The 26,432-nt window shown below is 34.7% G+C and overlaps 3 protein-coding genes across 4 annotated transcripts; all 3 read right to left on the bottom strand.

The window, feature by feature from the left end:
- Window positions 1-2,354: 2,354 nt before the first annotated feature.
- On the bottom strand, window positions 2,355-8,180 carry LOC122607384 (signal recognition particle 54 kDa protein, chloroplastic). Its single transcript, XM_043780348.1, has 15 exons — window positions 7,901-8,180; window positions 7,652-7,790; window positions 6,436-6,503; window positions 6,227-6,328; window positions 5,974-6,126; window positions 5,326-5,403; window positions 5,078-5,203; window positions 4,860-4,962; window positions 4,615-4,715; window positions 4,118-4,255; window positions 3,905-4,048; window positions 3,254-3,329; window positions 3,062-3,147; window positions 2,834-2,959; window positions 2,355-2,704 (listed from the first exon to the last, which is right to left on the bottom strand). Exons 1-15 carry the CDS (start codon window positions 8,012-8,014, stop codon window positions 2,600-2,602), a joined length of 1,659 nt encoding a protein of 552 aa, XP_043636283.1. The 5' UTR covers window positions 8,015-8,180; the 3' UTR covers window positions 2,355-2,599.
- Window positions 8,181-8,831: 651 nt separating this feature from the next.
- On the bottom strand, window positions 8,832-14,134 carry LOC122607689 (4'-phosphopantetheinyl transferase HetI-like). 2 transcript variants are annotated; one of them, XM_043780711.1, is made up of 9 exons: window positions 14,041-14,134; window positions 11,684-11,827; window positions 11,132-11,307; window positions 10,926-10,993; window positions 10,736-10,837; window positions 10,498-10,653; window positions 10,253-10,345; window positions 9,902-10,031; window positions 8,832-9,051 (listed from the first exon to the last, which is right to left on the bottom strand). In XM_043780711.1, exons 2-9 carry the CDS (start codon window positions 11,788-11,790, stop codon window positions 8,984-8,986), a joined length of 900 nt encoding a protein of 299 aa, XP_043636646.1. In that variant the 5' UTR covers window positions 11,791-11,827; window positions 14,041-14,134; the 3' UTR covers window positions 8,832-8,983. The 2 variants fall into 2 exon arrangements, with proteins under 2 accessions (XP_043636646.1, XP_043636647.1); XM_043780712.1 differs by lacking the exon at window positions 14,041-14,134 and adding an exon at window positions 13,851-13,919.
- Window positions 14,135-15,287: 1,153 nt separating this feature from the next.
- Window positions 15,288-19,873, bottom strand: LOC122606962 (rho GTPase-activating protein 5-like). Its single transcript, XM_043779867.1, has 5 exons — window positions 19,241-19,873; window positions 17,798-17,918; window positions 17,509-17,628; window positions 16,195-16,425; window positions 15,288-16,080 (listed from the first exon to the last, which is right to left on the bottom strand). Exons 1-5 carry the CDS (start codon window positions 19,753-19,755, stop codon window positions 15,568-15,570), a joined length of 1,500 nt encoding a protein of 499 aa, XP_043635802.1. The 5' UTR covers window positions 19,756-19,873; the 3' UTR covers window positions 15,288-15,567.
- Between the last annotated feature and the right edge of the window lie 6,559 nt (window positions 19,874-26,432).

Here is a 26,432-nt window from a genome sequence, read left to right as displayed (position 1 = left end):
TCATGAACATATCTTCAGATCTCTCAGGTTTCTGCGTCAACTGATGACATTTGCTTGCTTATCAAGCTAAATTTGATGTAGTGGCCATTCCATGGCTAGAAGACATTGAACAAGTATGAAACTCCAAATGAAAAAATGATTAGGACTATTGCAGGAGATATATACAGCCAGCTAGTGTATTTGTAAGTGATGACGTAGTACTTTTCCATTTAATCATACATGGCCTTAGCAAGTTAGCAGTATTAACGTGACTCCCCAATTGAAATAGGGTTAAAAAAGATGACAATGTATCTCTTTTTAAAATTTAAATTTTAAGTGAACTTGCAATTCGAATTTAGTAATTATTTTACTACTTAATACAATAATCACCAAATTGATGTTTTGAACTTTGGCCTTTCTGTGCTTTGTTTTATTAGTTTGCCTTTTTTCTAAAGCGATCTAAAATATATATTTAATCAACCACCTGTATAAGTTACACACTTGTGATTAAAATATTAAATATTCATATTTGTATATACATTATAATAAAGCATTTAAAGTTGTGTATTAAAAGTATAATTATATTAGATAAATAATCCCTATGGTTAACACTCTAATAAGATTCGGTACACTAACGCGTTTAGTTCACAGAATATTTTTATAAGGAATGGAATCTGTCAAGGAAATTAGATTCCGAATGAATGAAATTTGATGAAATATTTTCTATTTTCTTAGAATTCAAGAGAAGAAAAGAATGAAATTTCATCTAATAACCCCAAAGAATGGAGATTAATGTTTACCTTCCAATGGAATGAAATTTCATCGTCTTTTGACAATCAAATGTACCACGGAATAAAATTCAATTCCAATTTCATTAGATTTCATCAGAATCTGTGAACCAAACGCTTAGTCAAAGTTATTTATAAAAGTTTAATTTAAAGGAAGAGGTGTTAAAGAAAATTATATTTATAAAAGTTTAATTCAAAGTTATTTAATCAAAACATATTCAGATTAATTAAATCATAAATTTAACTTATTACTATAGATTAAAATTTAGCATAACATTACATGTAAACAATATTTGCAACAATTTAAATCATAAACAATATTTATACCTTTTTTAAACAGCTTGATATTCATTCGGCTCATGTATATTCTACGGATACATAATCATAATATTTGCAACAATTTAAATGTTGATTCAAATTATATATTTAAAAAAAAGGGGTCACGTGGTATCTCTAAATTTTGGTAAGGTTATCTCCAATGCTAAGACGCCCTCAGGCTGAGCTGCCACATCATATTCTTATATATCTTTATATACATTCTTATAAATCCTTCAAATTCTATAATTTTATCTCCAACCATACAAACATTTTTAGATTTCCCTACATATCCTTTTACCTCCAACTAAAAACAAAAATATATTATATAAGGACAAGTAAGGGCAAACACTTAGGTAAGGACATCCTTCAAAAAATCATTAGTTTTGAACAAACTTCAACGATAAAGGCACCCATTGAAGATAGTCTAAGAATTTGCTCATGTGGTATGTTATGCCGCCAATGATATTCAATAAAGATAAGATATATGGATCATAATAATAAAAGCTGAAAGTTTATGAAATTTATATTTTAAAAAAGTTTAAGCTTTATATATAACGATGAGATTACACTTTATTGCCAATTATAAAGTTTAAAACTGTACTGACTTTTTTGCTAATGCCCTTTAATCATGACTATTTTTCCTTTACTCTATTTTTTTTTGAAACATGGCTATTTGTTTATGGAAAAAATGACTTTTGGCATCATAAGATGTTTTGATTGTAATAAGTGATAACATATACACAATTCAAAAATTGAGACTTTGTAGAGACAAAGGGGTTATATTTCCAAAAACAACCTTTTTTTTATGACTCTACCTTTTCATACTTCACTACTTTTGACAAAATTGAGTATTGTTGTTGTAAGAAATTGGGATTATACTTGATATAAAAGATATACCGAAAATATTATGGCATACCGCATAAGACCAAAGCATGGGTTAAACAGTTGGTTGTTTGGATCGGTTACCAGCATCCGGGTTGGATGACCAACCAAAAGCTACGGGTTGTTTGGGAATCCAACCTGTATCATCAGTTCATAACCGAGTACCTGTAGGCTTTGGGCCGTGGTACGCTAATAAAACTTGAAGTCCATATTGTGTATAACAGTGTAACCGGGAACACATTTAATAGCAAAGCATGGTATGTTGACATGTTTAAGTCAATCATTCTGAAGTTCAACTAAACAAGTCAAAAAGTTCATACCCGTGCACTGGTTCATGAAGCAAAATGGATGGATAGATTGTATGATGCATCACTAGAAAAACGGAACTTAAACACAAATTCTTCACTTTGTAGAGTTATAATATAATAAAAAAATTTCTGGTTCTCCAAAGCTGTATCGATCAGTTTTACGTAACTATGCACGAACTTTTGATCGTTAAGCTACTTTACACCTTTCTCATTTCAAGGCTACAATCATCTATCTAATCCGCAAGATTATTCTACACGTAAATCGCCCTGTACCATGAGGATACCATTTGTTGATTTAGCACCAACTACAAGTCTTCAATACTTTCAGTTCCCACCACCAAAACCACGAGGGCCAGGCTCTCCTGATGAGCCTGCAAATTGTTTCCTCGATACTGATCTTCTCTTCCTCCTTGCAGTACCTGGAGGAGCCTGCAATTAGAAAGAAAACAAGGATTGTTCATTTCATATTAGCTTTACCAAACTAAATTCCAGTTTTGAGGGATTGTGTGAAGAAACACCATGCAATTATTCACTTAATTTTAAACAAAAAGAAATCACCTTCTGTTCGGATTTCATTGCCTCTTCGAGGTTGCTGAGTGCAGGAACAGATCCACCTTCCATTACACCCATTAAATTTTTCATCCGAACACGCATTTGGAAAAGCTGAGCAACAAGTTGGCTCACCTGCAAGACAAGTCAGATCTTACTTATGTTTGAAAAACCTTCTTTTGATCTAAATTATGTATGAAGTTGTGAAATGTCACTAAACAAAGAAGCAGTATGTACCTGTTGCTCAGTTTTTCCAGATTCTTTAGCAATTCGCTTTCTCCTGGCAGGGGATTCGGCAAGCAATTCAGGCTTCTCCCTTTCCTCTGAAAATATCCAAACAAATCACATCAGATAAACAAACTAGTCTTAAAAATTCCAATTCGCACCGTAAGAGTACATATGCATTAAGTTTTGGTAAAGGAATAAAACCTGGAGTCATTACTTCAATCATTGCTTCCATTATTTGTAAGCTCTTTTCAGCCTCTCGAATTTGTGCAGGAGTAATCTGTCCCAATACCAATGATTGACAGATTATTAAATCATTCAGCAAAAAAATAGATGGGATGTAACGGGAGGAATAACGTAGGCTTCATAATTAGGGTTGCCTCATCTGTATCTAAAAGCATAGATAGCAAGTTGGATGGGTTGGTGCGTCGGTAATGGTTCAAAATGGGTTCGGGTTCAAACAGGTCTTTTGCTAGAGCAGGTCGAAATAGTCCGGGTCGGATTAAGTTGGCCACAAACACTTTTTCTTCATTTACAGCAATAATTTGTTGGTTATGATCACAAAAATCATAATATTACAACAGTTATAAATCTTTGAATAAAACGATTAAGGACATTGTCTGCATTAATCATAGACTTTGGGCTACTTTAACATGTCTGACGTGTGTTGGCTTTTTTACTTTTATTTGGTTTGACATGTTTAAGGTATAAAAAAGATAATAAAGAAGATTGACCCATTCACAAGTAAATGGGTCGAACAAGCCATCACTATCTATAAGAATTCCTCATGCACCACCCTCAAAACATATATGCATGGGAAGCAAAAGCAAGATAAAACAAATCGAGGGATTGTACCTTTCCCATTCCAGGAATCATTCCAAGAACACGAGACATGGAACCCATTTGTGCAACGGCACGAGTTTGCTTCAAGAAGTCATTGAAGTCAAACTTTGCACTCATGATCTTCTTCTGCAAATCTTCAGCATCTTCTTGTTTCATCTACAGATATATGGTTAAGAGTTATTGCTATAATTTTCTAGAGGGAAGAAATGATAATACGACACTCACAACTTCTTGTGCCTTCTCCACAAATGAGAGAACATCCCCCATGCCCAAGATTCGTCCTGCCATACGATCTGGATAGAAGGGTTCAAGGTCTTCCATTCGCTCTCCACGTCCTACAAGCTTGATTGGCTTTCCTGATACCTAAAATCTCCAGATGAAACAAAATCCATGTTAGATAATCATTGCCACTCAAATACAAAGCTCGATTGCAAACAACATTCGTAGCTAATATGTACTTCCAGATGTGACAAAAAGGGCAGGCTGGGTAATGGGTCAAAACATGTCCTTTTTTACTGCAAGCATAGGGTTGGGTTGTATAAAATCAGGGGTTATAAGCATTAGAAAAATGAAACATGCGTGACTCTAAACACATTACTCCTTAAGCCAAACATTTTAAACCCATTTGAGATATAACACAGATTAAAATCGACCCATTCATAAGTGAACGGGTCAAAACCGCCACCCCTAGTTCAATCATTTTCTCATTGTAAAATGTCAACCTCTTTAACACTCAGAGCTGCTCCACCTCTTGAATCTCCATCTAGCTTAGTTAAAATGGCTCCAGTAATTCCAATTTCAAGATTAAAGGTTGTCACCAAAGCTGCAAAATTTCACCAAAGTTAGTATGTTAGATAAGATAATAATACATCGATTATTGAAGAGCAATAAGTAAACATAATCATATAACTTGCATAACAATCAAACTAAAAACACCAAACCATTCAATAAGTGGTTTCCAAACTACCTGCAGCTTCTTGACCAGTCATTGCATCCACAACAAGCAAAACTTCAGTTGGATTCAATGTCCGTTTTACGTCTTTCAATTCTTCCATCATAGTTTTGTCGATCTGTTATCAACATGAAAATTACATATTTTCTCTAAGTACACGTTATATAGGTGAAATTAACATTGAAACATGTATTCTCCAGAATCAGAAGTAACTGAAGTACATGTTATATAACCTGAAGTCTTCCTGCTGTATCCATAATAACTACATCTACATTCTTCTTTTTAGCTTCTCGAAGGCCTTGCCTAGCTATTTCTGCTGGTTTCACATCAGTTCCTGCTGTATACACAGGAACATCCACCTGTCACATGAGATCATATCTAAGAAATGAGTACAAAATAGAACCACATAATACAATTTCAAAGCATATTGATGTATGTTATTTTCCTATTATGAAATTAACTTTATGCATAAAAACCGTACCTGTTTTCCCAAAATAACCAGTTGATCGATAGCAGCTGGTCTATATACATCTCCAGCAATCAGCATGCAACTCTTTCCCTATAAAATTTCATTCACATTACAATTGAAAAAAGAGTAGGCACCTAGAGGCAATTACTCAGAAACAGCAGGTATGCCAAAAGCTATACTAACGTATAGTGTGTTGGGGGATGCAAATTGGGGGGCTCTAGTCCCCGGGTCATTTTATGGGTGAAGACGGGTAACTTAGTGTGAGTGTGACTCAAACTGGGTCCAGGTGGGTTAACCTACAAATACTTACTAGTCCATTTCATATATCTCCGTATCTGTATGTAATACCCAAGCCCAAGGGACCGGGGACGGCATAATTATTAGAACAGGGAATTTCCTTATGTCAACCTTGTGTGTAAGACACAGGAGTCAACTTATCAGATAGGATTACAGAAACTATATTATTACAACATTCTGAATGTTTGAACAAAGCGGTGTTGGATTTTATATGCTTTAAAAATACGCTTTGGGCATCTTTTCAATGTGTTCTAATTTAAGCTACTTTATATATTGATAAGTGAATGGGTCAAGATTCAGGATTGCAACTTCTGAAGTTCTGAGTGTAAGGTAGGGAGACAGGAGTTTTAAAATGCAGTCAACCTGTTTCTTGAGGTAATAAGCTAACTTTGCGCTGACAGTTGTCTTCCCGACCCCTTGCAGACCAGCCAGTAAGATCACCGTGGGGCTAGACTTTGCAAATGTCAATTCAGAAACCTCTCCACCCATCAACTTCACGAGCTCATCACTTACAATCTGCGTGACGAAAATTTCTTGACAGGTGAATTAATGAACATTCATTGATTATTTTATGCAGAGGATATCATTTCTTTTCAATATACAAAATTAACCATACTTTGACCAATTGCTGATCTGGTCTGACTCCACGAATAACGCCAACACCAACGGCTTGTTCGCTTACAGCTTGAATAAATCTTCTTACAACGGGAAGGCTAACCTGACAACAGAATTAGAAATTTAGCTAAAGAATTAGAAACCATATGCATTTCCAGTATAATAAGAAAATATAGATGCAACAGGCTAGGAAATATTTTGTGCACATACATCTGCTTCTAGAAGTGCTCTCCTAATGTCCCTCATGGGTTCGACAATATTCTCCTTCGTTAGCACCTCTGCAGCACAAAATAATTACATTCAACAATAATGTAATGAAAAAATGAGTGTGGGAATTTCCAAATTAGGCAAAAGTACGACTAGTGAATATATGGGACTAAAGCATATATATATATATATATATATATTATAAAAGGGAACACCAATGAGCAAAAGCACACATAACATGATGAGAGCAGATTTCTCCAACTGTTTACGACACATTGCAGAGCTGCCATTTACAGCCAATGTAGATTGCTAGTATGCAATAAGTTAGACTTTCCACAGCCCAATACATAATCTTACTATGTAAACACCCACAATGAAAACATAAGTTTGATACGTTGTACCTATTTCATAAAGTGGACTCTGATTTATAGGATAATGAAGATGTAGACTATGTTAGGATTATGGCATGACACACCAAGTACATGCTTTATTCTGAATTTCTGATTTTATATTAGATGGTAAACATGGAACAAATTTCCAAAAAAGACTGGCTTGTCAAGCGAGGGACAAATGTCCAACTTCAACCCATCATAACTTTTAATCTCCGTTGAGTTACAGGACATATAAACATCCCAAGGAAAATGTGTAGCAGTCTGGATATATGGGCAAACAACCCCAGTGCTATGGCCCAACCTTTTTATCCTATTTGATGTTTACTCAAAGATTCTGTATTTCCCACTAATTTTTTCTTATAGCTAAATTGTGTGAAATTTTGTGATTTCCATCAATAACGTGATTATAATATATACTTACTCAAAAAGAGGTACCAAGTTCTAATCACGGCAGTCTGCAGCCAGTCCCAGCTCAAACTTTTAGAACTATAAAAGGGGCTGGTGATTTATTCGGGTTAAGCATGCCTGATTAAGAAAGCCAGATCCACGGATTTCCATAGTTACCCAGAAAAAACTGAAGTATCTACTTGTAGTTTTTCAAAGTTTAGCCAATCCTTTTTCGATAAAAGGTTACCCCTTGTTAACTTGAACTAATAACCAAAAATAAAATCAGGCAACACTAAACCATCTTATGTATAGGACAAGGCCCTTTAAATTAACTATGTAGGTAGTATATCGTAATCGATATTTTAAATATAGCTAAACTACAATTATACATACAGAAACATATTTTAAAAAATAATAATTAGAGGAGTAGGAGGAGAAACCTTCTCCCTTGAGTTTGTTCCAGGCGGATTCAAGGCCACTAGTGAGCTGCCCAAACATTTCGGCCCTGATTATCGCGCTTTCGTTCCTTTTTCCGACTGTAATTAGCCTTTGTGAATTCACTATCCCCCATAATTCCCTCTGTAATCCATCCCCAAACATCCAAATCACCACACAATATTATATACATACAAAAAATTATACAGAAATCAAACATGTAAAGTAGTTAATCTATTACTGTACGTACTAACCGAGGATGAAGTAGAAGAGCGAAATGAGAGCGCGTGAGCGAAACATGTCTTTGTTTTTCTTGGCAAGAAATGGCGGGAAGCAGGATAAGTAGTAGCGAAATTTAAGGCCTCCATTTTATTAGATTTGGTTTGGATTTCAGAACATATGATGTACAAACACACAGACAGACAGATACCAAATCTTTCTTTCTTTCTTTATCTCTATCTATACATTTATATGTTGTATATATTTATACAAATTCAGTTTTTGTTTAGAGACAGGAACAAAAGAAGAGAAAAGATGGATAGTATATTATATGTTGAGTCTGGTTTTTTCGTTATCCATATGTAATCCAGTTTTTTATTTAATTTTTTTTTCTTTTTCGGTTTTTAATAATTATAGTCTGTATGTTGGACTACCATAACTATTGTGTCCCTCGTGGCACCATTCACATCCTCTAAATTTCTCAATAGTTATAAACCCTGAGAAAAATACAACTTTAGAAAATCCAATCCTCTGCACCCATTTTCAGTTACACCTTTGATTCCTATGTATAACCAAATGTCACCTCTTACATGCCATGAAGTTTGATTTTCTTAAAAGATTAATGCAATGTATCCAGATCGATTACAAAAAGGTTTTGGTCGCTGCGTGTAATTTGCAAGCAATTAGGCTCGCATGACAAAGAAGCGCCTGCTTGGTCCTCTATTGTTGCAAAGGTTTGTCCATGGAGATCACCTGTGTTGGTAACAATTGTCATGACAATCAACTATAGACCATAGACCATAGCCAATCAGACACGATCTACTTCACAGTTGATACCTCCGACATTCGATTTCACAATAATTGCCTCATCTCTTTCACTAAACATTTCTAGTTCTAGAATATACAAAACACCAAAAACCCCAATTATATTAAGCCAATATGCAATTCTGCACACCAAAAATAATATTGAACGTGAAAAGGAATATATAACATTAATAAAACTAATAATTACTTTAGTTAAACTAGACAAATGCCAATGTTCACAAATGTAAGCATGTTCAGGGTAAGTTATTTAAAATCGAACTGCGTCACAGTATTGATTTAGGCTTCAGCCGAACCTATCCCATCACACAATGTTCTTTAACTAGAGGAATTGTCTTCCGAACAATCAGTTCTATTGGAGCCCCTGTATCAAATTCAAGCTCAAGGTTACATTCAAATTTACCCCATGAAATATTAACTATTAATCAAAATAATAAGCACCTGCAATAACGACAAAAGGGATCTATATTCATGTACCAAGATCAATATATACTTGATTATAGTGGTAAAAATAACAGGTAAAATTAACTTATATAGGCCGCCGAAAGGAGTACTGTGTGTGGGCATTTCAATGTTTGACCAGTAAAAGACTAAACGTAGAGGTTAGAGCTAATACTTGTATTTACCTACAAATCTGTCAGACTGCATCGGACCGTCCTAAAACATTTTAAGTTATTACCTGTCCCGCTCGACCCACCCATTTGGCCACACCTCTAATGGAGGCATTAATTTTTGTCAGATGAACATATTTTTCCAGTGAATTAACAAGAACCTTTTAAGGCATATCCAGAGAAGGAAAGTGAGCATCGGAAGAGAAAAAAACTCAAGAAATAAAAAAGAAAACTAGATGCATCTATAGCTTCAATCTGACAGTAGCTGTAAGTTCAGAAAATCAAAATTGGAACTTTTATGTCTCATTGGTTTAAGCTAAACTTTAATTTAAAAAAAAAAGGGTCAACCAGCAGATTTTGACTTGAATGAAGAAAAAAGGTGTTTAAATACATAAATTCTCCTAAATTGTGCAATTCAAAAAGTTTATATGATTACTGTAAAAATAAACTTTATGATCATATTGAACACATTAATCATCTATTAAAAAAAATCGAATGAAGAAAAACAGGCGTTTGTGGAACAGTCCTACCAACTCATTTTCACCCGTCACCCAACCCAATTACTTACCCATTTGCCACCCCTAACAAGATATAAGTAATCACCTCTGGAAAGTTCGTTGATCTCCCTACATATGGCGCCATAATGAGAACCAGCCAGTTCTACCTGTGCAAATTGCCAATTGGTTGTAAGTGTGGTTGGGTTCTCTAGAGGCACAATGACTGTTGCAGAATCCTGCACAGATATTAATTAAAGTAAGTGGCCACATGTTAGACCAAATATAGAATGCAATAATGCAGAAACATATAAAGAGAGTTATTAGATTCATTTAATTACGATATTAAAAAAGGACGCATAGCATAGAGCTATCTAGATTGATACAATTCATATCACAAATGATATCCAATTTTTTGGGCCCTAAAGTGAGCCTAGTGGATCAAAAGCTTTACAAATACCTCAAGACTTGGATTTGAAGCACCGAACCTAATAGTAAATGTGTTGAAAGGAGCACCTGAGAAGCCTCTTCCCAATGCTTTAACATATGCTTCCTGAAATTGGTTTATTAGTTACAAAAAGAATAGTGCATGTATATTAGTATATATGCTTTCATTTCATATATACAAATATACTTCAAATTCCAAACATAGGCATTAACAAAAATGCAAACTATTAAACAAAACAGAAACAAATGAGAAAAAACCTTTAGTGTCCATAGTTTGAAGAACTCCTGCCGCTGAACTTCGGGGTCTGAAATTGCATTTAAAACATCCACTTCTTCACAAGAAAAGTAGCGCTTGGCAAAGGATAAAATATTGTTTTTCAACCTCCTTTGCTTTTCTTCTACATCAATACCAATCTATAAATGTAAAATAAGTTCTTGAGTAGTTGATAAGGAGCAATACTTTTTTACTGGAAATGAGAAGAATAAAGGAACAAACTGGTGAGTCAACAGACACTCCACATGCTATCAGAGATGATGTATGGGACAGATTAAAATGCAGCGACGGTGGATGCCAATCACCGTTGTTTTGCCATACTATCTGTAAAAAAAATTGATCATGTAATTAAGCCTTTGACCTAGATTCGTAAATTATTCTTGACTGACCAAACAAAATACCAATATCTAACCTCGGGTTTCCCATGAGCGTTCTTTTTAAACTCAAGAGACCTTGGGCTGACTTGAGAATGTAACTGATCTAGTCATGAACATATCTCGCGTAAGTTCTAAACGTTTTCTGACATTATTTCAATGTATATACAAGAAAAGTATTGACTAAACATCATAGTTTTCATAAAAAGCATGGAAGAAAATGTATGATAATTGAAGAGCTTACATCTAGCTATAGTAGTACGAACAAGCACACGAGCTAGCAAAGCACTCTTACGCAGTTCATCATGATGAATGCTCAAAATGTGGTCTTTCTCTAGCGGCGATAGAAGGTCAACATATTGATTTAGTAGTGAATGACTCTTCACTTCCTTTGGTAATACATACCAAAGATGTGTTTCCCTACATACCAACCTTTTTCGTCTTAGTAAAATGCTACAAGTCATTATCAGATACAGATAGAGGTGGCAACTTCAAAACATAAAGATACGAGCCAATTTGGTTTGTAGTTTAATGGATGCTTATCAAACAAGTAAAAGATAAAAATAGAGGAAAAAATGAAATGGGTCGAATGGGTACTGGTCGACGGTATAAAAACACTACAATGTATGAATTAAGCTCGTTACCCAACACGACTGACCCCTGCCCATTCTGATCCAAACATAAAGATTACTCATATTGACCTGTTACCCGACACACCCAACTGCCTATTATGACTCATATGCAGTCTATAACTCTGTACCAAAACACTTTAGTGTATATAGATTCAGGATCATACATTCGAGACGGAAGTTTTAATGGTGAAAAGGTTGAAGTAGAATACATCCTCTGATCAAAGCAATGTAGGTTCATGTTTAAAACCCGTTTGCAAATATATGAAAGCATAAATCCTCAAGCTTAAAATAATGGGTTCTCATAATATCTGCACGAAACAAAAAATAGGATGTGAGCTTCATTTGACAATTGGTCATCAAAACAAGTAATAACAGGCTGATTCCATACTAGTCAGACAATCATGTGAAAGGTAAGTCAAGCTCACCGAGCTGTTCGATAAGATGAGTCATAATTTTTATCTCCCAAAACAACTGGGCTACACGTTGGACGCTTCAATTTAATAACTTTAACATAATTAACTATAAATCTTTAGGGTTTTGAATTCAATAAAAAAAAAAAACACCGAAGAATCAGTGGTAATTTTTTTTAACATGATTTAAGATTACCAAACATATATACATATGGATACAGAATATATACATATATAGATGTAGAGACCGATATAAATATAAATACAGATACAGATATATACCGATATAGAAACAGGACTTTCTAATGACTGAATAAAAGTTGGATAATTACCAGAAAAATAAAGGAAGATAATGAACATGACTTATCTCTAATGAGCTTACAATTAGTAACGATTTTGTAAGTATCGATCTAAAAAGGTATCAATTTTAGGGACTTCGATTCCCAAACTATAAAGCAAACAAGCTTAATGGGAGTTCAATTAACAAAACTGATGCGGGATGATACAAATCGTTTTGAGGTAGCTAGCTAACCTATGAATCGAGCATCCCATTAGCTAACTGCCAACAAGAAGATTTGAAATGCATGGATATTATGCAATCTCTGCATCAAAAACACCTTACGAACTTTTTCTTTTTTCCTTCTTGGATAGCAGGTTAAATGAACTGAAGCAACATGGTCGGCTAAATAGGTCATAAATGGGTTGGGGGCTCATGATATGTGGTAAGGCCATTTTGGGGATGCCAACCACAAGAAAGCACCATACATCTATATTTTATTAGGAGGCTGTGTATTGGAGTTCAACTCTCAGCCAACTCATCGACATGCCCTATGGTTATTCAGAAGCCTATTAATTTGTCTAAGTTTGGCTTATTTTTATAAAAATCAATTTTTAGCCTATAAACTTAATATGAAACTCTAAGAAAAGATAAGCGTATAACCAAAAAATGAATGAACCACAAAAACTTGGTTTATCGAAGATAAGTCAAGACCAAACTAGCCGATGAGCTATCAAATAAGCTAAGCTAAACACCCTGTATGTTGTTAAGTGTCTAGTTTCATGCTTATGCTATTTCAAAACATGGTGGTTGTGTTGGTTTATGTATGATGGACTGATATTGACCGCCAAGACCGAATTTGACCCCCTTTCACTGAATCTGATAAAATCATAAAAGTGACCGATTTGCGGATTTATCACTCGGTAGACTGCGAAGATCCGATATATCGGCCACATGATATTTACAACACTGCAAGACATATTGTAAAAAAATAAACTTCCACTGTTGCATTGTGCTAGTATAAAGCTAGTATTAAACAATGAGTAGACCAGATTTTTAACCACTACAGTTTTCATCTTTTTACAAAACAGCAGCAGCGGTTATAAAAACGCAAAGTAACCAGTAAAGTTCAATACATCTCAAATTTTCAACCTACCAAACTTATCACTATGTTGTGAAGCAACAATTGTATTTCCTTAGCTTTTCATCTAAAAAACAAGAAACTGCATTGAAGCTTGTTTTGTAACAAAGTGACAATTATAAATGATGGAAATCTAAGAAAGCCAAGTATTCTACCAACTAAGAACCATTCAGTACAAAAAAATATAAAACTTTATGATGCAAAATCAAATATCAAAGTTACTCTTGTACACGGTCAAATTAACCGGTTTTAGGCAGTCGAACTACACACTTTATTTACGACAATTCACAAACTCACAATCCAATCCTCAAGAATTGCAGCCTCTACCAATAGGTACTAATTTAAATAATCTACATATATACTGTATGCTTCATATCTCAGAATCTTACATGCTAATGATTATATAATTCTATTCATATAAGGAAAAATAAGGTAACGCATAAATTCACGAAATTCATCACTAATAAACATAACAATATCGAATACATATGAACAAAACTCACTGTGGCATTTCAACAAACAGCTTATGGGCACCTCTGATAATTAGAAAAATATACGGTTTCTGAGTTTCCCATATATGATGCATAAATTCCACTAAAATCAAGACAACTACTTGAAAAGGAAGCAAAATTTAATCTTTTTTACAGGGTTGGTAAATTCATAGGTAGTAAAATCTGAAGACAGAGATCTGACCTTGTGAAAGATGACGTTTAAAACATTCTTTGTTGGGCTTTCTGTCTTGCTAGCCCGCAAAGTTTATATCAAGTTTGACCACGATTACTTGATAGAATAGCACGGTTTTTAAAAAAACCGGGATGAGAAAAACGTATATTAAATCCGGTTAACCGTGTTGACCAAACCGGTTTTAGTTTTCGAAAAATCTATGGTTTGAAATCAATTTCTGTTTTTCTGGTATCAGGTTCGGGTTTTTGATTTAAATAAAAAAACCTGGAAAAGCCAAAAAAAGGGTCAACTTTTGACCAAAACCCGTTCGGATTGGTCAAACCCGCTTTTAATATCGTTGACCAAACCCAATTTGGGCCAGAACCCTTTTTTGGGAATGACTAGTTTGGATATCGAGTGTTCAAGTTTAAATTCGAATTTCTTTTTTGACTTTAAAATAAAGTCCAATTTACCTTGTGAGTAATTTTAAAAAAGAGTGACGATAATTTTTTGGAAAAAAAAAATATATTTTCCGTGTGTTAACTCGACAAGATTTTGGCTTATTGTCCTTAAGTGAAAAAATTACCATTTTGATCCTTGAAGTGAGTCAAATTTCACAACTAAACACCGTCTATTTTTAGCTGTTAAGTGAAGGTAAATTCGTATATGTTTGGTTTTAATGAGATTTGAATTCATAATCTCTTAGTTGTTTGGATCATTTTGAATGGTATTAAGCCAAAAAAATTTGGCTTATTTACTGTCGATTATAATTCTATATAACCATAATAAAAGAGTGAATAATATCTTTTTAATTTATCATAACAAATCTAAGTTTTGCCATCAAAATTTAAAAATACTTGAGACATGACATATCACTGCGATGTAACATTCTAAATGATGAAATTACATAATATCTAAAAGGTTTTGCGTTCTCAACATGTTCAATTATAAGGGTGGACAAAGTGTGATAGCGAAGAGACCAATTTCCATAGGTTACTGGCTGGAACACCATTTCGCCCCACCACTACCGGATGGGTGGGGAGCGAGGTGGGGAGAGCGGTGCCAGGGTTGCTCACCAGTCACCACCTTCTATTCTTTTTTTTCTTATTGAGTAGAGATAGGTGAGGAGGGGTGATAAGGTATTCCATGCAAGGGAGGAAAAGACTAGTAGAAAAAGTGTGAAGAGGTAGGGAGGTAATCCCCATACCAGCCCACCCTAATGCATACTCCTGTTAATCTTCCCAAAACCAACATTATTCTCTTTTGAGTCGATTGTGTCAAAATAAAACCTGTAGTCAAACTTCTATTATATTAACATAATTAAGTCAAGATGTAAGATTAGTCAACAAAGATCCCTAAGATGAACAAAACCCAGAAAATAATAATAGGAGCAACAGCCCCAAATACACATAATAAAAACATAAACAAACCATTGGTATGCATAGCATATACCAATATAGACATCCAAACCAAATTACATAAAGTTTCACTTTTTCCAACCACCGGTCAAAATAGATAACATCCCATCACCCACGTCCACCACCGTGATCCACCACTTCACCGCCAGGCTTCAATCCTCTCAGTTCTTGAGTTTAGACGGCTCACAATCGTGCTTCCTTTGCTTTTCTCTACATTTTTTCTCAATCCTTTCTTATAGTTGGAGTTGCTCACCTGTGGATTTCTAGTCTTAGGAGCTCCAACCACCCTAGCACCACCTTCTGCCACTGTAGGACTGGTTTCTTCTTCAAACGTATTAGTCTGACTTTGTCTTTGACTTTCACTTTGACGTTCAGAAGCGGATTCATCCTGAGGAGTATCCTCATGGCTTTCCAAGGTGGGTTCTTTGATAGAAAAATCTTGATCCTCCCCAGTGTTCATCTCATTGGTTTCGTCAACCGTCCCACGAAATGAACAATGGGGGCCGTTGTCTTCTTCAAAATGATCAAACCGTGACGCGGGTCCTGCCTCCACTATAACATCTTCTCGTTCCCTCAGCGTCTTCACAATCAATGTCCTCAAAAAGTTCATAACTTGCACAGCATACATCAATGCAGTCAATGGATCCGCCATCTGCAATATCAGTATCAGGGTCATAACATGTAAGGTATGCATCATTTATTGTACAGAGATGTATCACTCCAAAACTAATAGTACACTCCGTCGACAGAAACTTTTATTATGTACCTGAGTCATGTTGGGTGCAAACACCATAGCAATGTTACGGGCATTCATCTTGTTAAAATGTTCGAGTTGAGCAACATCGGCCATCAGATTTACAGCCCAATTCATCAATGAAGCTTCAGTTGGCGGGAGCAGCCTCACGAGCCGAGCGCACTCTTCTTCTGACTGGGCTTGCATCACCTGCTCAGGCTCAATCGAGTCGAGTACCCCGTTTGGCAGTTCCCTGAACCACGCCTACACTTGAACAAACAATTGTTTAGAATCACATAATATATTGTAGAGGGTCAAATTGTGTCATTTGAGTTGCATACTTAATTTCGATACTAATGGCTCAAAGGGGTATATAAAATAGTTAAGCTAAAATGAAATTTGGCAAAACACCTTAAGAATCACTGAAACTTTAGTTTTAAGAGTTTGAATTCTTAATTTAATACAAGTTTGACTAATTTTATAAAACTCAACAAAAACAGAATATGCAGTTTTTTGTGGGTCAACCCAATCTGTTTTGAGCCCTCCTAACTTTACCCATATTGACCCATTACCTAACCCGTCCGACACACCCGTTTTGCCACGTATACTGAGTAGTAAGATGTTCTTCCAAACGAGTGACAGATGATTTGACTAAAATCTGAAGTCCACATGTATCAAATTCATTTCATTAAGTTAAAATAACAATTTCCAAAGCAGGGGGTACTCAACAGAACATGTAACCCACATGGTATAGTTGTTTCAATCAAAAAACAGCTGTACTATACATCAATAAACTTCAATGTACAAATTGAATTAAATGAAGACAAGTTGTCTTTATTAATAAACAAATTACTTAAAAAGATTGGCAATGACTAATAATGGCTAGATGAGCATTCGACACATATATAAGCGCATGAAAACAACATAGCATTAGAGGTATAGAGGTGGACCCTCACAACTACTCACATGTGTCTATCTTATGTCTTCGTCAATTTAGTTTATGGCCTATCGCAAACGAGTTACACAGGGCGAATAAAAAAGTTTAGCTGGAAGGAAATCAACCAAAAGAGTCCAACGGGTCAACCTACTTGAAAGTTGCCCAAAGGGTATTTTTAACGCCCACAATCTCCTACATCGTTTTAATGTTTTCAAAACTGGATACTTAAGTAATAACACAGTTCATTATTTCATGGATCGATGGTTTACAGAAAATTAGACGAAAAAATGTTTATGGCTCAACCAACACTAGAAACAACCCATGTTCACTCCTTACCCAACCCACCCGACTCACCCATCTACCACCTCTATTATAAGGGGATAATTTAAAGTAGGTTGCTAAAGGAGTACCTTAATTAGCCCTGCCAAGCTGTGTACATCAATGTTTTCAGGCACCTCTCCTTTGTTCAATTGCTCCCTTATTTGCTCCTCTTGCCCGTTATCACCATTGATTCGAAAGATTCCTTCTGCCTGAATTTTTATAAGCACACCGAACTTGTTTTTAGTTCAAAACATGCTTAGATATATCTTGAATGTAAAAGGCTGGCCACGAGATGCATTGCCAAGTTGTAAAACAGCATATTGGGGATTTGTAAAATTGTACAGTACTATACAAGTCAGTAATGCAATTTCCACACACCTGAAGGCCTCCTTGAGCATACAAGCGCCTCTGCATCATTAAAAGAATTGTGGGCACACTGTTTCCTCTAGAATCGAAGGAGAGCTGCATAGATTCAGTTGAGACCCCAAACACGCTTGTACTGCACAAAAAAACATAGTTAACCAAATGCTTAACATGATATTCAAGCTGATAAAAAATTGTCTTTACATATAGTTGTAGGTGATTTTTTTAACACTAAAGAATCAGAAATGGAGATTTAAATTTTTATGGGTCACAATACAAATGAAAAGCCAATAAACAGGTTAGTTATTATGAATCAGTGAGACTGGTTAGTTACTTTTTCGAACCTTTGATGTTATGTTTGGCAAAGCTAAGGGGTATGTTAAATACAGCATAATGTTTTATTGAAAAGTAGATGCTTATTTGCATATTTTTACATAATAAAAAGTTTTGATATCAGGAAATGCAAATAAATAATTTTGCTGTATTTAACATAGCCGTTCACTATGCAAAACATAATATCAAAGGTTGAAAAAATCACAAACAAAAATAATGGACATAACTCATAAGTACTACTTTCTAAATACAAAAATGATTCGGATTTTGTTGAGAGACATCAACAAGGACTTTATTCAACTTGTAATGGTTATTACTATACCAAACGTGTTAAAAATTTAAAGAAACAAAAGTTCAAAATTGGTAAGCTATCAACTTAAAAGTCGACGTAAATCTTTCTTCAACCAAAAATGCTAAAAATCCCCATGGCTTGCAGGGTCTGCAGCAGGCATACCACATGTAAATATTCACGATGCATCATTCAAAAAGCAAAACACATCATGGACAAATTTAGTTACAAGGTAGTACAGTATAAGAAAACGATACATATGGCCTCAGATTCAACATTTATTATAACATGGAAATATCATTAGATTACTTACACAAATCAAGGTCATAAGTAGTACCACTTCCCAAAAACAAACTCTATCTAGATTTCATTAGAAAATCAACCTGGATTTGTTTCCTAAATCTAATGTAGATCATCAAACTCGATCTAGATATTAGTTATCGAAAATATTTCGAGATTCAACATTCATTTGACAAGTTAAAAAAAGTAACCACTTGAGCTAAAAAGTAACAAATACATCTTTCTTCAATACAAAAATGGCCTAAATATAAGCATGTACCAAATACATTTTCAACATGCAAGAATCAAGATTCACAAACTTTAAACACATCCCAGAAAAAAACTAATTCAAAAAGTAGCAGAACAAATTAACAAATCAAAACCCATACATTAAAAAAAGATATCATTCCACCAGTATAAGTCTTTTGCTAGAATAATAATAATAATAAAAATAATAATAATAATAATAATAATAATAATAATAATAATAATAATAATAATAATAATAATAATAATAATACAATAAAAACTAAAATGGTCAAGAAACAGAAACAAACCTGGCACTAGGAGGTCTTCTTGGAACCTCAGGTTCAAACTCAACAGGCAAACCAAGAAACCCATTGAACCTATCAAAAGTAACATGAGCAACATGCCTAACATCTGTAGGCACACCAATCTCCATTTTTGATGATTTTTTTGTACTATTATTATTGTCACTACTATAATCTTGAAACTTGACACTATTACAAGACCCAACAAAAGATTTCCTAAAAACTGTCACAAAAACATCCAAAATTGACACTTCACTTCCTCCTTGATCTTCTCTTTCTCTCCTCTTTTTCCTTTCCCTTTCTTGTGATATACTATTATTATTTGTATTTGTATTAATATTATTGCATATAGATACACCTATTGCATACAAATTGGAACAAGGGTTAATAAGAGAAGATGTAGAAGATGGAGAAAAATGATTACTTGATGATGATGTTTGTTGAAGTAAAACATCATTGTCATCTAGTATAGAGCTTTGAGAACAAGATACTTGAAGTGGGGATTGAAGTATTTCTGTCATTTTTTTTAAATAAAACAAAAAGTTTTAATTTTTATGCAATTTCTAGCAAAATTAAAACTTGGGTTTTAAGGGAAATGGTAAATCCTGAAATGGGTAACAAAAAGTTTTGATTTTTTTTTTTCAATTTCTTGAAAATCTTGAAATTTTTTTCTAAAATGTTATGAGTTTTATTCAGTTTACTGAAAAAAGTTTATATTTTTATTGGAAATTTTGGAATTTTATGACTTGGGTTTTAAGTGAAGGGATAAATCTTGAAATGGGATGATGAGTAATCTAGGATTTTTTTTTTTAGTAATGGGGTTTGGTGAATTGGGGAAGAATGAAATGAGAGGGAATAGAATGAGTTGGATTGAAGCAAGGATTTTGGATGGTGAGAAGTGAGCATCAAAAGATTATTAAATAAATCAATTAATAATAACAAATATATATAAAATAAAATACGAGTATATTTATTTTTGTCTTCCACTAAAATACACTTTATTTAATGTTGACATGTAAATAGAAAGATTATGTTTTAATAGATTGTTATATTTTTGCTTTGAAATTGGAATTTGTATATATTGCAGTTGTATCTGTATATTGTAACCTTGCTACCTTAGGAAAATAGTTTGGATGTTTGGATTTTATTTAAGATTGCGTCTACTTTTGTTAAAAAGAAGAATAGAATATACTAACAGAAAAAGTAGAGGAAACGGTCGATAGCCAAAATTATGGTTTAAGGATTTTAGGCAACTTTGGTTAAATTCTTTTCTAAGAAAATTTTACTAAAGGGTTGGCAATATGTTTTTGGTTTTGTCATGTCATTACTCATGACTAGTCTTTAATCATGTGTGGATATACCAAAAGTGTATAATAAACATTTACTCGTATAATCTTTTGAAAATATAACTAAATATTTGCTTGGATACAAAATTAAAAATAAGAACATGTTATTCTTACATATTCTTAGAAAAAAATTTATAACCTTAGCAAAAAAAAATAACATTGTGTTATTATAATTTACATCAAAGATCATATACTCAAAACAATCTCTAATGTTAACCATCAAAATGAACGTCATTGGTTATTTAATTATAATAGGGAAAGAAATCCTTCTACACAGTTTTTTCTTTTGATCAATATCTTTTGGTATTAGTTTCTTGTGATCCCAAAGTCCTAACCCTAGTAAGAGTGTTGTTAATCACTTTAACTTGTAACCCATTTGTCCTCTCTAAAAAGCAACACGTTTTGTATAGGCATGTTGGTAAAAGTGTTGCACTTGATCATTTATTTATGGCAAGATTTGGGGCCAAATTGCATCATTACCTAAGCACACTTATAGGTTGGTTTAGTGCTCAAGCATGGCACATTATTAAATATTAAAAATGGTCTAAAAAGTATTCATTAGTAGTAATATATCATTATCCATGTCTCCAACTTGTTTATCTTTTGCATAAACTAAAGAGTTTTGCATCATTTTAGAAATCTGAGATGAATCCTTTTCGTGGCGATAAGTGTCCATAGAAGAATCATTTATGGTCATTTATAAGTGATTTTGTCTTATGTTTGATGTAAAGTCATGTATGTCTAACAAAGTTCAATTAGCCCATGTCACAAGATTAGTGTTTCTGATGAATTTTGGATACAACAATCAGAAAGAGGCACAATATATGGAACTCATAGTGGTTCAACAACTATATTTTGTAGTGATTTGTTGGAACAAAAGGTATTCGGGTATATGAGTATTTATTGCTTTTCTTTTTTTAAAAAAAAGACAAATTTCTTACAATACCTACATTATTCTTAAATAATCTTAAATACGAGTGTCAACGATTGATCAATAAACTTATATCCCAAGGGCAAGAGTCTCTGCCATGTGGCTAACCCCACATTAACTAGAAGTGTAGCGCTCTCCTCACCTATACTATTCCATAATAACACAATATTAATCAAGATGTTGGACATTTTACATGGACCCAAAAAGAAAAAAGAAAAAAAAAACATAAAAATCTGGTAAAGATGCTATGATGGTGGATATATATACCATATGCATTATTAGATTTTCAGGCTCTTGTTTATCATAATGGCAAATAATAGGTTTGCTTATCAGTTACTTGATGGATTTAATAAAGATATTTAACATTAGTCTATATCTATAAACCCTTATAAAACATATTGAAATTTTATTTTAAGTAATTTAAGTAGTTTTTTCAATATCCTTATATTGTCTATAATTCACATATTACCTCTAATTATATATCTCTAAACACAATCAGACAAACACCCTATCAAAATTTAACACACAATCATTTTTTTCTCTCCTTCTTATTTACGCACACGCATATCAATTCCCCTCATTGTTTTGTATTATCATCACTGTTTAACCACCGCAACGCGCGGGCACAAACCCTCGTATATTTATAAACCCTTATAAAACATATTGAAATCCTATTTAAGGTAATTTAAACACTTTTTTCAATATCCCCATATTACCTCTAATTCACACATTACTTCTAAATTTATATCTTTAAACACAATCAGACAAACACCCTACCATGATCTAACACACAGTAACTTCTTTCTCTCCTTCCGATTTACACACGCATATCAATTATTCTCCCACTATTTTGTATTATCATCACCGTTTTATCGTCGCAACGTGCGGGCATCAACCCTCGTTTAAAATAAAATGTATTACGCTTAACGTAGTCAATACTAACTTCTGGCTTTCGTAACTATTCAATGTATTCAACATTAATTTACTTTTTTGCCAAAACAAAAGCAAATCGACTTGTGAGCAAATGTTGGGATGCCTCATGTAGTTTATAGCACCTTTTTTCATCCTTGGTCGTTCCATCATAATCATGCTATAACGCTTGCACATGACTACGTAAATCAGTACGTTAAACAGCTTGGGAACATATTAAAATAAACTTGAATCAACAGATTAACACAACAAGATGAAATCGAGTATCGGATGAGGGTGGTTAAAGCAGCTCACAAGGAAAAGGTGTCAGGTGATTCATCACCAACAACATTTAGCCGTGAGAATGCCCCCGAGACTTAAGAAATCAAGACAGTTGATTCCGAGAAGGAATTTGATAACAAAGTACAAGCTCAACAAGAAAATCATAAAGATACTAGCAGCGGTATATAGAATCAAGCGAATACTCAGATAGGTGAACATTCATTTTGTAATGTTAAACCTCCATCCACGTCCCTGACTTCTTGATATGTCGTATTTTAGACCCATTTCCCACAATGAATATAGTTGTTTTAGCATGGTTTATAAGTCGTTTTTGTATACATTTGGTGCATTTATGGTATTTGTTAGTGTTTCAGGCTACTGACAGGTGTTTAAGTGTAAATCTGGAGAAAACGACATTATTTAGGTGAAATAAGTGCTAACGGATGATTCCTGGAGTGTTTGGATGAAGATAGCAGAAAGTCAACGAAAGTCAAAGCTGAAAAGTGGGGAGTTGCCCCGCAATTGGAAAACAGAGGAGAATCGTTGCCCCGCAACTTATGAAGTTGCCCCGCAACACCTTCACCTTTAAATCATTGGACGTTAACAAGTCAACGTGAAGCTGGACCTAGTTGCCCCGCAAGTTGGTAGTTGCCCTGCAACTAGGTCCGAATCTGGGCAAATTTTTTGGAAACGTATAAATTGCTTGCTTAATCATTCCAAAACCCTATTCCATCTTTTTCAGCCGTTTTTGAGGATCAAAAAGGAAACTTTTCATCAGTTCTTCTACCTTTGAAGATCAAGATTACGATTGGATTTATTTCGTTCATTGTTTTCATTTATCATCATTCGGTAACGATGAATTCTCTCTATTTGATTTGTTATTTCATATTTAATATGAGTGGCTAATCGCCTTTTCATCCATCTTGATGGAGTGAGACATTATATAGGGATTGCACAATAATTATTAATTCAAGTGATTTGATTTAACGTGTTGTCGTGATCTTAATCTATTAATTCTTTGTTATTCAATTATTGATTGCGGATAACTTGTATTCATTGCTTAGTGACGACTAGGATTTGGGTATAAGTTATTTTGATTGCTTGGTTAGAAGCAATTGGTTCTATGACGGGTACGGTAGAGGGTAATTAATATTTGATAAGAATTAATGGGTTGATGGTTGGGTACTATCAATAGGCAAAATTGTTATCTGAAATGACCAAAACCATTGTTAAACTAGAGAAGTTATAAAAAGGCGTCTCGGGGTACCGGTCTTAATAATGAAACTAGTTTATACAAGAGAGTCGAATAAGTTGTTAACTTGACGGGTACGGGGTTGGCGATTAATTTGAGTCTCGGTCATTTAATCACTAAATTGAATTTGAACTTCATCAAACGTGCAATCTTAACATTTTGTCGAGCGAAATCAAGATGGGTGACCTTTAAACTATTGTTTAAAACAACAAACTCTTCTTTCGATTAATGCTGAGGGATTACTAACAAATTTAACTGACTTTGCAAAGTGACAATTCGGTCACAAAACCCCCATTTTTCTCTTGAATCACATTTCTTAAAACAATTGCTTACAAAAAGTCCTTGTGAACGATCTCGGATTTGCCGGTTACTATACTGCATACGAACGGGTACACTGCCCGTGAGTGTGTTGTAGTCAGTTTTCCAGTGATTCGTGTTTTATAAATTTTAAAGCTAGATTTCGCACATCAAGTTTTTGGCGCCGCTGCCGGGACTTAAATTAAGTAGTTGTTCGTTTTGTGATTCGATCCTTCCTTGCATTCATTTGTGAGGAAGTTATTTGTTTTTAATAGATAGATTTTATTTTTGTTTTATTTTTGTTTGGTTAGTTTCTGGTGCGGTTAACGGTATTTCTTGTGGTGCGTGTGCAGGTGCTTTGTAGTTGATGAACACAAGAGCCTCTGGTAGACCTTTGCTTAGTCCTCAATCTAATCCAGGGAAAGCCAGACGATGCTTACTTAGATCAAACAACACGGAACCCTCAAACACCAACAACATAGATTCAGGTACCGAAAACCGTGAACCCGGACGTAGATTTGGATCAACATTACTCAAAGAAAGGTTCAACGTCCGAGGTGCTCTTAAGTTCTAAATTCTCCGAAGGTAGTGGTTTGTTCAAAACTGGTGATAGCTCAGAGGAAGAAGATAATCGGGATAAAACTCATCAACCAGATTCAACAGAAATTCCTAGAGCAAATCTTCAGGTAACTCAACCAGTTAGAGCTAGGAGAATGGGTGATCAAGAACCGGTAAACCCCAATAACCGTCTTTACGGTGACCGTAGGAGAAATGTACCTACTAATAGGGGCACTCCTATTCGCCTTCCAACCACCGGAGTTAACTTTTCTCTCAAAGGGAGTCATTTGAAAAGTGTGGAGGAAGAGAAGTTTGATGGGGTAACTAACAATGATCCGTATGGCCATCTAGAGAGGTTTGAGAAAATTTGTAGGTTTTACCACTATGGCGCAAACCAAGATGATAATGTGAAGCTTGAGCTTTTTCCACTCACTTTATGTGGAGGAGCTAAGGCATGGCTCAAGGAGCAACCAGATGATTTGTATACAACTTGGGATGAGCTTCGTGTTGGGTTTATTGATGAGTTCTGTTCTATAAGGACTCAAAGACAGTTGGAAAATAAGATTCGGTCATTCACTCAAGATCCAGGGGAAGATGTAGTGGATGCTTGGAAACGATATAAGGAAATGATCAGGAATTGTCCAGGAAACAATCTGAACACAGAAGCAGTGGTTGAAATCTTCTATGATGGTTTGCTCAAGAGAACTCGAAGGGAACTAGCCGGGGCATTTGGGGGTAGTTTGAACAATGTGACCCCAACTAAGGGTTACAAAATCCTAGATGATTTGGCTAAGGAGTTTTCTGATCGCGAAGAGCTTGTAAGCAAGAGAACTGGTAGTAAGACTATGGCGAAGTTGGAGAGTAGTGAAGAATCAAGCTTGGTTGCTGAAGTCAAAGCCCTCACAAAGCAGATGAACGAGAGGTTTGACAACCAAGATGTGAGATTCAAAAGCATTGAAAGGGATGTTAAGGTGATTGCTGATGGTTGTGACTATTGCGGGGACATGCATTATTCAGAGGATTGCCCGGATAAGCCGGCACAAGAAGTTAACTATGTCCAGAATCAGCAAGGGAACTTTAATCAGAATACCGGTTATCAAAACCGGTCATCAGGTATTTCTTTTCCTTCATCTAATTTTAATGCTAATAATTCTGGTTTAGTGGAAGCAGGTTTAGCAGGTTCAACAATCAGCAGAATGCGAATGCTGAATTGAGAGATATCATGAAAGATTTGGTAGGTGCTCAGAAAGCTACCAATGAGAAGATGGCCTCTCAATGGGATGCTATGACTACCAGATTGGATGGTTTGGCTAATAAGCTTGAGTAGAGCACCAAGAGTACTCAAGCGACTTTCCAGGATATAGAAGCTAAGCTCGAAAGGCTAGAAAATTCGATTAGGCAGCCCGATACTCTATCAAGCAATACTCAACCGAATCCTAAGCCTCAACAAAACAATCAAGGATCGGGATCGAAGTAAAACCCTCCCAATGCTCGAAATGAGCATGTCTATGCCGTCACAACTCGATCAGGTAATACGTATATTTTTGCAAATCATTCGCCTGATGAATCTACTCCGCTTGCGCAGGTACATGAAGAAGAAGAGGATGTTGCTGAAGAAGTAGA

This window comes from Erigeron canadensis, chromosome 7 (assembly GCF_010389155.1).
Source record: "Erigeron canadensis isolate Cc75 chromosome 7, C_canadensis_v1, whole genome shotgun sequence".
Classification (NCBI taxonomy): domain Eukaryota; kingdom Viridiplantae; phylum Streptophyta; class Magnoliopsida; order Asterales; family Asteraceae; genus Erigeron; species Erigeron canadensis.
The sequence above is the reverse complement of the archived record's forward strand: the minus strand, read 5'-3'. Positions and strand labels throughout refer to the sequence as shown.